The sequence below is a fragment of the Danio rerio genome, chromosome 11 (genome assembly GCF_049306965.1).
Source record: "Danio rerio strain Tuebingen ecotype United States chromosome 11, GRCz12tu, whole genome shotgun sequence".
Taxonomy (NCBI): domain Eukaryota; kingdom Metazoa; phylum Chordata; class Actinopteri; order Cypriniformes; family Danionidae; genus Danio; species Danio rerio.
The window spans coordinates 13,437,512-13,454,883 of record NC_133186.1 but is presented as its reverse complement, the minus strand read 5'-3'; the positions used below and the strand labels follow the sequence as shown (position 1 = coordinate 13,454,883).

At 40.4% G+C, this 17,372-nt stretch overlaps 1 protein-coding gene across 2 annotated transcripts; it reads right to left on the bottom strand.

Moving 5' to 3' along the window:
* Positions 1 to 228: 228 nt before the first annotated feature.
* LOC141376562 (uncharacterized) lies at positions 229 to 8,024 on the bottom strand. 2 transcript variants are annotated; one of them, XR_012387070.1, is made up of 3 exons: positions 7,826 to 8,024; positions 509 to 7,620; positions 229 to 303 (listed from the first exon to the last, which is right to left on the bottom strand). XR_012387070.1 is itself a non-coding variant. In XM_073916543.1 (2 exons), exon 2 carries the CDS (start codon positions 6,861 to 6,863, stop codon positions 873 to 875), a length of 5,991 nt encoding a protein of 1,996 aa, XP_073772644.1. In that variant the 5' UTR covers positions 6,864 to 7,620; positions 7,826 to 8,024; the 3' UTR covers positions 353 to 872. The 2 variants fall into 2 exon arrangements, 1 of the variants encoding a protein (XP_073772644.1); XM_073916543.1 differs by lacking the exon at positions 229 to 303 and having other exon boundaries at positions 353 to 7,620.
* Between the last annotated feature and the right edge of the window lie 9,348 nt (positions 8,025 to 17,372).

Genomic DNA, 17,372 nt, shown 5'->3' with positions numbered 1-17,372 from the left:
TAAATAGAATGTAGGATACAATAGGTAAATAGAATGTGTTACTGTTTGTGTGCCAGGCTAGCAGTTTTTACAGTTTAAAGAAACCCCACAGGACATCAACATGACATCAGATTGATGTTGTACCCCAACGTCATGAGACAGTTCAGAACCAACCTCATGACCTCAGAACCAAATGCCAGGCTAATGTCAATGTAGATGCCCTTTGGTTTCCATGAACGAGACAGAGAGTTTCTGACGGGTGCTTGATTCTTTATTATGCTCAAGACGAGAGCCATTAAACTTTCGTTGCGTAGCACCGTGAAACTACACAAAGAAACAACAAAAATCAATAAAAACAACTCGTATACAGAATAATATGACAAATAAAGATATAATGTACAGAGCGACATATGAAAGTGAAACAATGAAGTATATGAAGACAGTTTGAAACAACTAATAAGAAGGCAGAGCTCACGATTAACATTACATACAAATGAACTCATGTGACTTAAATATTAACTTCACATACCTCGCTCCGCTTTCCCAAAGGGTTCTATTAAATAAATTGTGCAGGATTAAGCCTCCTTTTTCCGTAAATCGCACAGCAACGTGTGTTCTCTTCGCTCCTGCTAGCCTGATTAACCTATTAGTCACCTAGGCTACCGAAACACGTGACATGCTCTGATGCTCTAAAATTATTTAAAGGCATATAATGATTTAGTGGTCACTTACACTCCCACCAATCATTTTATGATGAATTGAAAGAACAAACTGAAATTAATCAGAACATGATTTTGAACTATAACATGACCACGTTTACTTTTCATGACTATCAAGTATTTCAGAAATAATTATTTGGTCTGATGAGAGTGTATCATCCCAGTTACTAACAGTCAGTCTTCTTCAAGAAGTACAACTAATTTCTGAATCGGTCTTTCAATGATTGAGAGCTTGGGGGCCTGATTACGTTTGTTAGTGAGCTTTCGTTCTGCTACTCGTACCTTTACTCGTCTCACAAATCCATCACTCTCTTTGACAGTTTCAACCACTCTGCCCAACTGCCATTGACTTCTTGGGAGCATATCCTCTTTGATTATTACAACATCATTTACTCTGAGGTTTCTGCGAGGAGTGTGCCACTTTTGGCGTGTTGAAATGTTAAGCAAGTATTCCTTCTTCCAGCGACTCCAAAATTGCTCAACCAAGTATTGGACTCTTCGCCATCTTTTCGTAGCGTACATGTCTTCTTTAACAAATTTTCCTGGAGGTGGAAGTGCAACATCAGACTTCATAAGTATTAGGTGGTTTGGAGTTAGAGGCTCTAGTGAATTTGGATCATTAATGCCATCTACTGTAAGCGGGCGACTGTTAACTATGGCCATTGCCTCATAGAACAATGTTCTAAGTGAAGCATCGTCAAGTCTACCAGGACACAGTGCAATTGTGGCATTAAGTACACTGCGCACAGTTCGTATTTGTCGTTCCCAGACACCTCCAGTGTGACTTGCAGAAGGAGCATTAAAGGCAAACTCACATTGTTTCTCTGCGAGAAAGACTTCCAGAGTTTTGATGTCGACTTGTTTCAGGCAATCTTTGAATTCGTTCCTGGCCCCGACAAAGTTTGTACCTTGATCACAATAAAGTTTGCAAACTGCTCCTCTGAGGCTTATAAAGCATCTCAATGCATTGATGAAGGCATCTGTGGACAAATCTTCAATCATTTCAATATGAACTGCGCGAGATGACAGACAAGTGAATATTAGACCGTATCGCTTGTATTCTTTGCGAGCTCTCTTCACGACAAATGGCCCAAAACAGTCCATGCCACAAAATGTAAAGGGAGCAGATACTTCGACACGCTCCTTGGGAAGTTCGGCCATTCGTTGTTCTTCTGTCGGTCGTCTAAGTCTTCGACACTGCACACACTTGTGTATCAGCTTAGCAACTGATTTGCTACCTCCAATGACCCAGAATCCATTCATTCTAAGCTGCATTTGAGTTTGAGTTCGACCCTGATGGCAAATTTTGGCATGATAATGTGACAGAATTAGCTTGGTGATGTAACTATCCCTTGGTAGAATCACAGGATGTTTGAGGTCTTGACTGAGTGATGACTTCTTCAATCTTCCCCCTACCCGAAGAAGACCTTTGTCCAAAACAGGATCCAGTTGATACAACGCACTAGAATTTGGAAGAGCATTCGCATTTTCAATCATTCTCATTTCTTTGGAAAATGCTTCCTGCTGCATGAGCTTGATCACCACTTCAGCAGCTCTCTGACGCTCCTCAACAGTTATATGGTCAGTGGAGCATTTCTTTTTCAATCCAAGTCTTTTTATCCTTGCCACAACCTTCAGAAGCATTGACCAGCAAGAAAATCGTCTGAAACGACTTAAAATGTCGGAACTGTCACTAACTGTGGTCACAAATGTTTGGACTGGTTTAACTTCGGGGTCACCAACAAGCAAATTGGCAGAGGTATGTGGTGTTGGATTCACTTCTTGTTCCCACAGAAATTTGGGACCTCTTAACCAGGTTGAAGTAGCAATGTCAGAGGCATGAAACCCTCGAGAAGCATGATCAGCCGGGTTCTCTAAGGTATTAATATAGTACCACAGGCTTGGATCTGTAATGTCCCTTATGAGTTGCACACGGTTAGCAACGAATACATGAAACCGTCTTGCTTCGTTATTAATATAAGCCAAAACAACCTGTGAATCTGTCCAAAAGAATTCTCTGTCAATCTTCATTTCAAGCTCTGTCTTTAGCATGACACTTATCTTTGCAGATAGAACAGCCGCCGCAAGTTCCAGTCTTGGTATACTTGTGACTTTTGTAGGTGCGACTCTAGCCTTTGCCATTACCAAACTGCAGTGCATTTTACCTTTGTCATTTTTGAAACGAAGATAAGAGCAAGCTCCATATCCAATGTTGCTCGCATCGGAGAAGTGGTGCAGCTCCGTTTCAATGATCTCATCGAAGGTGTCAGGGTGATAACATCTTGGTATGACAACTTCTTTAAGCCTTTGAAGTCCACCTTTCCAATCCTCCCACCGTGAATACATGTCTTCTGGTAGCTGATCATCCCATCCAATGTTTTTCCGACATAGTTCCTGCAGAATGCACTTTCCCTGAAGAATAAATGGTGCCACAAACCCAATCGGGTCGAACAGGGAACTAATGACAGACAAGATTCCACGGCGCGTCGATGGCTGATCTTTATAGTTGATGTTGAATTGAAAATTGTCATCCCTTGTTGACCACTGAACACCAAGTACACGTCCTGTTGGTGTTGCTTCAGGGTTTAAATTGAGAGGTTTAGAGACAATATCCCTTTCAGATGGGTCTATGCAGCAGAGAACATCTTCCTTATTGGAGTTGAATTTATGAAGCCGTAAACCTCCTTGTTTACAGAGTGCTTGAGCATCAGTAATTAGTTCCTTGGCTTCATCAATTGAACGAACACTGGCTAGCCCATCGTCTACATAGAAGTTTCTTTTAACAAACTCTGAAGCTGTTGGGTGTTTAACTTCGTACTGCTGTGCCAGGTACTTCAAACCGAAATTGGCACACCCAGGAGACGATGTAGCGCCAAAGAGATGGACTGTCATGCGATAGTCTTGAGGCTCTTTCTCCCAGTCTCCATCCTCCCACCATAAGAACCTCAGATAATTACGTTCGTCTGGAGGAACAAGGAACTGGTGAAACATCTTTTCTATATCACAGGTGACTGCGACTAGCTCCTTTCTGAAGCGGCAGAGTACTCCAACTAATGAATTTATTAGATCAGGCCCAGTCAACAGAGTGTCGTTTAGAGATATACCACTAAACTTAGCTGAACAGTCGAACACAACCCTCAGCTTACCTGGTTTCTGAGGGTGGTATACTCCGTGGTGTGGAATATACCATACAGTCTCTCCTTCTGATATCTCAGGGGCTAGTTCAGCATCACCTTTGTCAACGACTTCCTTCATGAAGACTTTGTAGTCATCCGAATATTGCTTGTTAGATTTGAGCTTTTTCTTCAATTGCTGCAGCCGGGCAACTGCCAGCCTTCTATTATTTGGCAGTGATGGTTGGCTGATACTCTTGAAAGGGAGGGGAAGTTCATAATGTCCATTATCCTTCTGTTTGATGTTGGTACTGAGATGTTGAATGAAACGAACATCCTCTTGAGACACACTTTTATCCTCATAACCTTTCTCATTAAAATCTGACTCAAGAATTTTCAAGACATCATTGGGTGATGGAACAAATATCTCCTTGACTGCAACTCTGTGGACAAAGCTCTGATTTCCCTGCCTGTCTAGGTGTGGATTAGAGAGACCTATAATGCTCCAACCAAGTTCAGTTCTTTGTGCGAATGGTTCATTTTCATGACCAATTATAACTTCAAGGGGAGCTAGAGCTGAAGGGCAATCATATCCGATTAATAATCCGACTTCGCAGTTCTGCAGTGGTGGCAATTGATTGGCCAGATGTTTTAGGTGAGGCCACTCCAGTGCTGTGCTCTTCGTTGGGATATAGGACTTATCAACAGGAATGAAGTCTCTTGTATATGCTTGCCGTAACTGAATGGAGTTTGCTGCTTGGAGTCCTCTAACTTGCAGACCGCAAACCCTGTTACTTGCCGTTATAGTATCCACAGCTGTCATAGTGCTTAATCTAAGTTGAACTGGTTGCTTGACTGCATTTAGATCATCAAGAAGATCTTCCAAAATGAATGTTGAGTCACTCTGCGTGTCCAGTAGCGCATAAGTGAGTACTTCCCTTTGAGGCTCTTCCACTGTTGAAATAAGGACTGGCACAATACTGGAAGTAGCAGAAGAGCTTTGTGTGAGTGCATGGGCCATAACTTTCTGAACTTCCTGACTTGCTTGTACTTCTGTTGAAGTTTTATTTAATGGTTTTGGAGACACCATATGTCTTTCTTCATGTAAGCATGTGGGGTGATTGCGGCCACATGTTCCACACTTATGTCGTCTTCTGCATTTTTTTACAATGTGCCCTTTCCTGAGACACCCATAACAGAGCTGATTTTCTTGAATGAAGTTCTTCTTGTCTTCAATGGTTTTTTCTCCAAATGCAGAACATTGGACAATGCTGTGGTTTTCATCTTTACAGACAATGCATGATACTTTTGACTTTACGCTAGATGTATTAAGCCCTTTAGAACTGAACTCTTTCACGTCAGTCTTTGTACTGAGCGCCTTAGCTCGCTTGGGAAACTTTTCATCTGAATTTTTCATATTCATGAATGGGGAAGTAATGGGGTTACAAGCTATTCTAGTTTCCTTTTGCAAGAACTCTGTAAAACACTTGAAACTTGGATAGTCCCCTGATGCATCTAATTCTTCCGTCACAATTCGATTCCACTTGTGTACAACCCATTCAGGAAGTTTCTTTAGTAGCTTGTAGTTTTCTTCACAGTCATTTAGAATAGATAATCCCTTAATGTGTGGCATTGCCTCAGCACATCCTTGCAGGAAATCTGTGAAGTCTCGCAGTGCAAGTGGGTCATTTATTCCAATTTTGGGCCACCTCATCAGCTTGTCTCTAAAGGCTTTTTGTAGTATGAATGAATTCCCATATCTATCTTGCAGGACCTTCCATGCTCCATGGTATGCATCCTCTGAATTTCTATAGAAATATCCCTCCACAGCCTTACGAGCTTCTCCAACAAGGTACTTTTTAAGATAGAACATCTTCTCACCAGGTGGGAGGGGCTTTCTTTCTATAAGAGCTATGAAGGACATCTTCCAATCTATGAATTTCAATGGATCACCAGCGAAGATCATGGGTTCAGGCACAGGCAGTCGATGTGTGCTTAGTGAGTCTGCTATTGCTTGAGCTAAAGAAACATTATTCTGAGATGGCTGGGCTTCATGCTCTGCCTTGAATGTTTGCTGAGGCAAGAACAATTCAGCTTCTGGGTTTAACTGAAATCTGTGAATGCTAGAATCTATTTCTTTATCACCAAATTGACTGATCCCTTCAAGATCATTGTACACTTTCACACGAGCTGCTGCTACTTTTACTTCCTTGTCTACTTGCAACTGATGCAGCCGTTTTCTTTCTTCTTCAAGCTTTAGCTGCATTTCTACCTCTCTTTGCTTTATTTCTGCTAGCATTTTAGCTTCAGAAAGCTTCCATTCACTCTCCATTTTATTAAGCTTTGCTTGTTGATCATGGATTTCCTGCATAGCTTTAGCTTGCTCTTGTTTTGCTGCAAGTTCAGCTTCTGCTTCAGCTCGCTTACTTGATATCTTGGAAGAGGTCTTTGACTGATTACCTGATCCTAGCGATGACTCTGACATAACTGTGTTTGTTTTTGTGCATCCAAAGATTGATCCATATTCATCTTTATTTAAGACTTGTCTCACTCTTTCCTTCACAAGCTCTTCATTGTAATCTTCACCTATTGTCTCCAGCCGCTTACTCACAAGATCAATAATTTCAGCAGTCAGTGCAGCACAAGCATCCATACGATTGACAATGTCTGGAGATGTAGCATGGTTACGCAATATTGGCTCATAATGCTGATGGACTAGATTACATTGATTTTGAATGTCTTGCTGAATTTGTTCTAGATTCTCACGTGAACAGAACATTTTTAATGTTGATCTACAATCTTTTGCAGTCTCTTTCCAACTGTTATAAGCTTTATGGAAAGCTTTCTCTTGTCGCTTGGCTTCCTGTTCACGCATTTCCAGACCCCTTTCTGTGAAGCTTCTTTCACGTGTGCTTGATCTGACCTGCTGCACAACTGGGTTGCTTATTTCTACTGTTGGGAGTGACATTTCATCTGCTTGTTTGACTGCATGCGCTTCTTCATGTGTACTATGTGTATCTTCCATAGCCTCTTCAGCGTGTACAGCTTCCATAATTAAAGAGGAACTTAAGCAGTGAATAATAACACTCTCACCAGACCTCTAGCACGTAAGCACCCAAATAAATTAGCAAACAAGATCAATATAAATGCAAACAGCAGTATATGACATCCAAAATATTAGCTTGTAACAGGAATAACAAGGAAATGTCAGTTTTCAAATAAGTACAGCTAACATTAAGACTGATTGTAATTTTTCTAATGCTAAATAAAATAAATTAAGTTCTTTTTTTTTTCCTTCTCTTAAATTCTACTCAAATAATGTAATTCAAATCTTAAACTATAAAGTAAATGTTCTTTATAACATTATTTATTTGCTTTTATTTAAAGTCCTTTGTAAATTTAACCTTTTAACTCAAATGTCCATAAAATATTTGCTTTTCCTTTAAAGCATTAAAATTACTAAGTTCAAGATGACTTGATGCTGCTTACGTAGGAATATGTTGTTCTTAAACTCTCTTGCCACTCAAAGTCTCCCACTGTATCTGCAACAGTGAATGACAGCACGCGCGCCACCTCCGACTAGTATGGGTAACTGCAGCCTCCGATCAGCCTGTGCGATGACGTCACGACCCTGCCAGCTGCCAGCCTGCGTCTCGATGAAACAGATGCGTGGTTCCTTTAAGCGACGAGTTTCACTGTAGATGCCCTTTGGTTTCCATGAACGAGACAGAGAGTTTCTGACGGGTGCTTGATTCTTTATTATGCTCAAGACGAGAGCCATTAAACTTTCGTTGCGTAGCACCGTGAAACTACACAAAGAAACAACAAAAATCAATAAAAACAACTCGTATACAGAATAATATGACAAATAAAGATATAATGTACAGAGCGACATATGAAAGTGAAACAATGAAGTATATGAAGACAGTTTGAAACAACTAATAAGAAGGCAGAGCTCACGATTAACATTACATACAAATGAACTCATGTGACTTAAATATTAACTTCACATACCTCGCTCCGCTTTCCCAAAGGGTTCTATTAAATAAATTGTGCAGGATTAAGCCTCCTTTTTCCGTAAATCGCACAGCAACGTGTGTTCTCTTCGCTCCTGCTAGCCTGATTAACCTATTAGTCACCTAGGCTACCGAAACACGTGACATGCTCTGATGCTCTAAAATTATTTAAAGGCATATAATGATTTAGTGGTCACTTACAGTCAATGTCCAACGTCCAGCCTAAAATTAACCAAATATCAACATCTAATGATGTTACAGCTTGACATTGTGTAGACGTTACCATCATGACATCTATCAGATGTTGGATTTTGGTTACCATACCTGATGAATAAATGTCAGTATTTGACGTTGGATTGTAATCACTTTCTAACACAACCTAAAATCAACCAAACATCAATGTCATTATTGGATGTCAAAATAACACTGTCCTTAGAAGCTGGTTGACATTGAATTTTGGCCACCTGATGTCAAAACCTAAATCTAACCTAATATTAACGTCTTATGACATCATGTGCCCGTAGGACACTATGTGCCTGCACACATACATCCTGTAATCCTCCACTGATTTTTTAGTTTCTTCGTATTTGTCTATGCCAATCAAAATGTCACCATTTTCACAAAATTGCGATTTAAAGACAAAAAAAATAAAAAATCACATTTTCAGGCCCTCCAAAACATGGCATCATATAAACTAATGGCTAAAACAGAGAAGTTTCAGTTTGTTAAAACCAATGTGACATAAACACAACAATAATCACTCTCAGGAAACATCATTCCCTGTCAATCCCTACAGTTGAATTCTTGTCAGTTAACAAGCAATACCACTTAAGCCATTACTAAAATCTTTTCAACACAACAAACACCCCTGATAGCCTCTATATTTTTGTATATATGCATTGGTTTAAAATGAAACTTTCCAGCTTCATAATGCAGCTTTTCTTACTTCACAGAGGTTTGTAATCGTTATTATACCGCTATGAGGATTATATCTGAAATTAGTCTCTCTCTCTAAAGAGTAGCCCATATATAATTTTTTTGTGTGTGTGAAAGCGCTTTGTACAAATTTCTCTTTGCTATTTGGGCTTGTTGGAACCTAATTAGAATAAAACCTAAGTATCATCTTTTGATATGATGTACTTTTAAAGAAAAATGATGTCCATATATGTGGTCCGAATTTCCATGAAACACAATAAAGCCACCTTTGAGTAATAGAATGAAAACCTTTTTATTTCTGTCTTGAACACAGAAGTTTTTTCCTGACTGTTTTGTAATGCATTATTAACACATACATATTTTTTAACATGTTTTGACTATCAGTAAAAACAACATTTTGTGCCCATTTGGACAGTTGAAATAATGTTTGTGAAATTTATGTGCTCCAAATCAGTTGTAGGATGACACTGTATGTCTGTAATATAAAGCAAAAGACATAAGAGTGCTGTCCACGTACTGTAGCCACTTAGCCCAAGGAGGTTAAATAAATATGTATATTAAACAATATTTTAGGCGAGGCAGTGGCGCAGTAGGTAGTGCTGTCACCTCACAGCAAGAAGGTCGCTGGGTCGCTGGTTTGAACCTCGGCTCAGTTGGCATTGGCTAAATTGGGTAGGCTAAATTGTCCATAGTGTGTGAATGTGTGTGTGAATGTAAAAACTTGCTGGATAAGTTGGCGGTTAATTCCGCTGTGGCGACCCCGGATTAATAAAGGGACTAAGCTGATAAGAAAATGAATGAATGAACAATATTTTACAAGCTTCGGCTGTCTGTTTATGTTTATGTTTATGCTAGTCCTTATTATTTTCAGTCTTTCATCCATTATCATTCTTCATTATATAAGCAGTATATAGGGTGTATAAAGTGACACTCAACAAATATCGCACATCAGCCAAATATATTGTTATTCTAGAAGCCAGTTCTGACCCGAACACTTTAGTAATACAAATAGAGGCGGTGCGATAATAATTTTTCAGGATGCAAAAAAAGAAGAACCCGTGAGACTCTGGTGTCTGCCGAAGGACAATGTGCTAGGTCAGTGTGAAAAAAGAGGGCAGTGGTTCATTATTTTCTTCCATTCACAGGTGAGACTGTGATCATTTGGAATGCGGTCGTCTTCTGCTTTCGTGCCTTCAATCTGCAAACACAGCACAATCCCATGGGAGAGAAAGGAGGGAGAATAACTCATTCGAAAGTGTGAAAAGGAAGAGCAGACTGAAGAGGAGCTGGAAGAAATAATGAGAGAGTGATAAAGAGAGGGAAGAAATAGAGGTGTAGTTTGCCTTCCATCTGCTCAGACCTTCTCTCTCTCTCTCTCCACCTGAGTGACCAGGAGGAGTGGAGTGTTCAGGGAGCGTCTGGTGCTGTTCTGGTCCTGCAGGCGTCCCAGCCAGTAACCCATGAGTTTAATGAGTGGGAAAAGGCTGTTCGAGGTTTATTGCCAAGTTCAAGTCACTAAGTCTCATTCTACTAATCTCATACTAATAATTGCATGACTCTTTGCCAAGGCAAGTCACATTTATTTATAAAGCCCTTTATGTCTGTTTAAATGCTTGATTCTGATTGGCTAGAAGGTGTACATTAAATAAGCAATATCACATGAGTAGCAGTGCGATATGGCTGTATATATCGGCACTGATGGGTGGCGTGCATTGCCTTAGTATCCCATCAGTGACGAAATACAGCCATATTGCACTGTTACAAGTGTGATATTTTGTTTATACAACAGTTTGATGGCATAATTATGTATATAAAAAAGAAAATCAAACACGGAGAGTCTAAAAATTCTTTTGTAAGAGGAACTACTTTCTTCCACCAATCATTCACATCAGCAGCTGACAGCAGAAACTGTAACTAATTCACAAACGTCACTTTAGAGCTACTATTTGAATGATTGTCTTGAGAAATATCTAAAGTGATGACAAAACAGGTGATTTTGCTCAAACTTTAAGATTATAAGACTGAACAGAAAGAAATGCCATCAGTCTAGAGACATTTCCTAGTATTCTTTGTTGCAATCACAATAATAAACCACCAAAGAAGCCAAAGCAGCGTAAACACTACAAGATTGCTGTTGTGTTTGCGATAAGGAAAAATGCTAAACACATGCCGGCATTTCTTCTTTCTTTCTTTTTACTGAAGTAGTCTGTAGTAGAGGTGTAATTGGGCTATAAAACTTAGGCCCGATAGAGCCCGAGCCCGACAGGATTCGGCCCAAGCCCAAGTACAGTACATTTTGATTGACAGCTTTTTAAAAGCCCAAACCCATTTACAGCCCGACAGCACACAGCTCTTTTGCTTTTTTCAAGAATGAGTCGTTTCTAAGTGTTTTAACATAATTTATTCATAACAAATGTATAGTCCAATTACCAACTTACGTCACACATGACGTCACATGGGTCCCCGGTTTCAAAAAGGCTGCAATAGTAAACATGTCTTGTTGTGTGGTAGTATGCCAAATTCGAAAACTTAACTTTTACCGTACACCACACTACTTTAATGCCAACTGCAGATATCTTTGGCTAAAAGGGAGCTGAATGAAGTGAAGACCTAATTAGAAATGCTGGACTCTGCAGTTCTCATGTTATATCAGGTAAGTTCATGCTATGCTGAATCATAAACATTACACGATTTTGATTGCAGTTACATGTGGTTAATTAAACTGCGGACACTGGATGCTTAAAATGAAATGTGAAAGTGTAAGTTATTAAGGTAAAGTTGGTTTTATCTTCACACATTCATTTAGTGACAACTTGTCAATAGGGAAACATATTGTTTACCAGGGAATTAAATATTCAGTCTGAAATAGTGTGACTTGCAAACAACATTAACACAGTTTATTTGACTGTGTATAATGTTGTACTTTGATAGTCATTGGCTGCTAATATGATTTCGCTATTTAGAGTTTGCAAATTATACTTTTATATAATTGTATTATTAAGAAGAAAGTCCGAGTGATTTCAGTGGCTGAACCATACTTCTGTGCATATAACCCATTTGTAACAAAAACACCTGCATCAGCTCTGTGTGAAGCTAAAATAGTTTTAAAACAGAACATTACCTGTCTTACAGAAAAACTTCAGCCATGTTGCAGTTCTTTCTCCAACGTGCAAAAGTAAATCCAATATTGATTTCAAAAAGTTTCAATTCAGCATTTGATTTTGCAGTGACTGTGACTGTTTCGTGTGCATGTGTCATGAACGCGTGGCGCTCATGCAGTAGAGCACGCGCTAATGGCAGATATGCGTGAACAGATGCACAAAAGCCCAAATCTACATTTGTTGACAGACAGTTTGAGCTACTTATCAGAATTATGGGAGATGTCACCTCGATAATATTTAATTGGATGAACAGTTTTTAGTTTTATGCCCCAGAATATGAAATGCATAAACACATTTAGATCATTTACTGTAATCATTACTATTGGACTGTGAAGAAACTTTCAACCAGCACAACAAAAACGGTTTCTGAAGACAATCACCTACTGCACCTTTAAACCTTGGTAACCCAGTATTACTTCCAAATTCACAACGCAGCCATGATTAACCAAAATAAACCATGTTTTACTACAAATACGTTTTTTTTTTGTAGTTAAATTCAGATGCTGGTTACCATACAACATGTCGAATGTAGAAAGTCCAAATTGTATTAATATCATCCATATTCATAGGGTGCCTGTTGAGAAGTTCAAATTGAATTGTAGTACCCTCTCACACAGTATGCAATTTTGGATACACTGTTAGTGTCACAGCCAGACCTTCAGACTCAAGGCACAAAGTCTCCATAAAAGCTTTCAATGGTCAAGGACTGCCCAGAGGCCAGCAAGCAACAGTATTGGGTGAAAAAAGTAGCATGTTGAACTGCCAGAATATATGGAGAAATCTGCTCATGTAGTTGCATAATGCATTATGTTAGCGAACATTCTTGTCTTTATAAAAGTTCTCAATATTCTAGCTGTAATATTGTGCATAATCATCAGGTTATATATTAATTATTAACTGCTTAAACCTCTTCATATAAACCTGTCTGAATATTAAAAACTAACATTCTCATAATAAAACCTCAAAGGAGAACCTGCAGACAAATAGGAAAGAAATAGAGCCCTCACTTAAATCAGCACAGCGACAACTCTGAGGCAGAACCAGTGACATATTTTATACCTACGTAACAGTTAAGACGTTTTAAGGTCCTGAGATGTGCTTTGAAATGTGCATTTTTTATTAAATGTTTGACGTAATCTCAAACGAAACATGAAGAGAGGGTGGGACACAGTGTAGCTCCTCCCCTTTATAAAAAACAGCCAATAGCATTTTGTTTTATTGTGCGTGGTTGAGTCCAAGTGCATTAAATTAGAACAACTTGAAGGGGGCGGGGCATGTCAGATATTAGAGAGCATTTGATAGGTCAAGATTTGATGGGAAACTGAAGTATGAGGTGACGTGAATAAAACTGTTGACCCATTTAGGCAGAATTGACAAACGGTATTACAACTTTTAAACACTAATTATGTCACTGTTTTGGAGCACTCTAGCTTATAGATATCTTAAAAACTAACAATACTGATAGTAACATCTAAAAAACGTTAATTTCATGGGATCTTTAAGCAAATTAATATGTAGCTAGCTAACATTAGCTTTAGTGGACAGTGAGGTAAATCGCACTTATTTTCAGCAAACTAGGTTTTCTCTCCATTCAGCAAATTAATCTGAGCAAAACCAGGGTGTAACTGGGAAGAGACGCTGACAACAGGGGTGCGGATCCAAATGCAGGTTTACTAAACAATGGCCCGACAAGCAATGGTCAACACAGGGGTAAACAGATGTATACAGGGAATCCAGAGTCAAAGTCAAATAACAGGCAGATGGTCAAAAGGCAGGAAGCTGACAACTTAAACAAACAAACAAACAAACAAGGCGAGGGTCAAAGCAAGACAAAGGTAACACGTTGTAATGTCACTAAACAGATAACAGGACTCAGCAACATTGTGTGTGTTTGTGCTGTTCTTATTGTCCAAGTAATAAGTCTGTAAGCAGCTTCAGCTGTGTGAGTGTTTGCAATCACTGGTGACTTGGAGCAGGTGTGTTTGTGTGCGTTGCATGACTGAATATGTAGTCCATAACATAGCAGAATTGTAGTTTATGTGAATGTGAGTGTTTACCAGCGATCTTTGGTTGTTAGATGGTTGGTGATCGTGACGCAGGGTTTCTGCAATTTCAAGTAAATTTGAAGACTATTTTAGACCATTATGAATGAAATTTTAGACTTTTACAGAGATAAACTATTGATTATTTCTAATGGCCCTGTTTGCCAAAAAAAAAAAAAAAAAAGCTAATGGAATTATTTCTTAGCAACTTACTTTAATGTGTCAAAAAATGTAGCTGTAAACATTATTATAAACATAATACTTCTTTTTTTTTTTAAATGACAAGTTTAACATTAGGCGACGCAGTGGCACAGTAGGTAGTACTGTCGCCTCACAGCAAGAAGGTCGCTGGTTTGAGCCTCGGCTATCCAAGTTGGCGTTTCTGTGTCGAGTTTGCATGTTCTCCCTGCGTTATTGTGGTTTTCCTCCGGGTGCTCCAGTTTCCTCCACAATCCAAAGACATGCAGTACAGGTGAATTGGGTAGGTTAAATTGTCTGTAGTGTATGAGTGTGAATAAGTGTGTGTGGATCAAAACATTCTCTGCCACACAAGGGGAAACAAAACATTGGACCATGTTTACACAAACATAGCTGAAGCCTATGCTGTGACCCCCCTCCCCCACCTGGGTCAGTCAGATCACCTTTCTTTGTTCCTTACCCCCAAATACTCACCCCTCATCGACCGTGTGAAGCCATCAGCGAGGACCATCAAAGTGTGGTCAGCGGGGGTAGACCCCACACTCCAGGACAGGTTTCAACACACAGACTGGGGTATGTTTGCTTCCCAGGCTACACATGGCTCTCACACAGACATTGACAGTTACACTTCCTCTGTTCTGGAATATATCAACACCACCATAGACAGTGTTACAATCCAAAAACAAATCCCCACATACCCGAATCAGAAGCCATGGATGAACAAGGAGGTGCGCCTGCTGCTGAAGGCACGCAACACTGCCTTCAGATCAGGGGATTCACAGGCCTACAGCACTTCCAGGGCTAATCTGAAGAGGGGCATTAAAAAGGCCAAGCACTGCTACAAGCTTAAGCTAGAGTAGCACTTTTCCAACTCTGATCCTCGGCGCATGTGGCAGGGTATCCAGGCCATCACCAACTACAAACCCAGCCAGTCCACACCCACAGCCACAGACGTCTCCTTCCTGAACGAGCTAAATGACTTTTACGCCCGCTTTGATAGAGACAATAAAGAACCCTACACCAGGATCACTTCCTCCACCGACCACTCACCTATCACACTCACCTCCTCAGAAGTACACACGGCACTGAGTCGTATCAATGGGCGTAAGGCTGCTGGACCAGACGGTATTCCTGGGCGTGTCCTCAAAGTATGTGCAGAACAGCTTGCTGGGGTATTCACAGACATTTTCAACCTGTCGCTCAACCTAGCAGCTGTGCCAACATGCTTTAAAACCACCTCTATTGTGCCAGTGCCCAAACACTCCAGCCCAACATGCCTGAATGACTACCAGCCTGTAGCACTCACACCCATCATCATGAAGTGCTTCGAGCGGTTGGTCCTGGCACATCTAAAAGACTCTCTGCCACCCACACTGGACCCACATCAGTTTGCCTACCGTGGCAACAGGAGCACAGAGGATGCAGTCTCTATAGCACTGCACTCTGTACTCACACACCTGGACAATAAAAACACTTATGCACGAATGCTGTTTGTGGACTTCAGCTCAGCATTCAACACTGTCATACCCTCCAAGTTACTGATCAAACTAAGGAACCTGGATATCGACACATCACTCTGCAACTGGATTATGGACTTTCTGACTAACAGACCTCAGAATGTTAGATCAGGTCACATCTGCTCCACCACCGTCACACTCAACACTGGTGTACCACAGGGCTGTGTGCTGAGCCCCTTCCTCTACTCCCTTTTTACCGTTGATTGTAGGCCTGTTAATAGATCTAACACCATCATCAAATTTGCAGATGACACCACAGTGATTGGTCTAATCAGCAACAATGATGAGACGGCCTACAGGGAGGAGATACAGCATCTGGCCACTTGGTGCACCGACAATAATCTGCTCCTTAATACCAACAAGACCAAGGAGCTCATTGTGGACTTCAGAAAGGGACGAATAGGCTCACATGATCCCATCCACATCAATGGGATGGCCGTTGAGCCTGTCTCATCCTTTAAGTTCCTGGGGACCCACATCTCAAAGGACCTTTCCTGGTCCACCAACACCTCCAGCCTGATCAAGAAGGCTCACCAGCGCCTATTCTTCTTAAGGCAACTAAAGAAGAACCAGCTTTCATCAGCCGTCCTGATGAACTTCTACCGCTGCACAATAGAGAGCATTCTGACAAACTGTGTCACAGTCTGGTATGGAAGCTGCTCTGTTGCTGAGCGTAAGGCACTGCAGTGGGTGGTGAAAACTGCCCAACGCATCACAGGGACCACACTGCCAGCCATAGAGGACATCCAGAAGAAACACTGTTTGTGCCGAGCACGCAGTATTCTGAAGGACACCTTTCACCCTGCTCACAGACAGTTTTCTCTCCTGCCCTCCGGCAGGCGCTTCAGGCTCCCCCGGACAAAAACCAGCAGACTGAGGAACAGCTTTTTCCCCAGAGCTGTCTCCCTCCTGAACTCTGCCCCCCACTGACTCTTTTGCCCCCCCAATACACCCCCCTCTCTCCTCTAACTTAAACTCCTCGCAATAACTGCACTGTTTAACATTTGCACATTTAAAATTTGCACATTCACTGCACCACATTGAACTGTTTACTTATTGAACTGTACATACCCACTGCATATGGGCATTTGTAATTATGTACACACCCTCTATACATATACACTTGTAATCATGCTTATTTATCTGCATACTACTGACTATTAATAGCAACCTGTACATATATTCATATATTGTAACATATACACTTGTTATCATGTTTATCTATCTGAACACTACTGATTATTAATAGCAGCCTGCACATATATTCATATATTGTAACATATACACTTGTAATCATGTTTATTTATCTGCACACTACTGATTATTAATAGCAACCTGCACATATATTCATATATTGTAAATCTGTTCATAGCTTATCCAACCTGTATATAATGTTCATAGTACATCCATCTGTAAATATCACCATAGTTTACTATAACTGCACTTTATAACTTATTCCTGTATCCTGCACTTGCTGCTATTGCACTGCTGGCTAGACCTAAACTGCATTTCGTTGCATTGTACTTGTACATGTGTAATGACAATAAAGTTGAATCTAATCTAATGTTTCCCAGAGTTGGGTTGCGGCTAGAAGGGCATCCGCTGCGTAAAATTTGTGCTGGATAAGTTAGCGGTTCATTCTGCTGTGACAACTCTGGATTAAAAAAGGGACTAAGCCGACAAGAAAATGA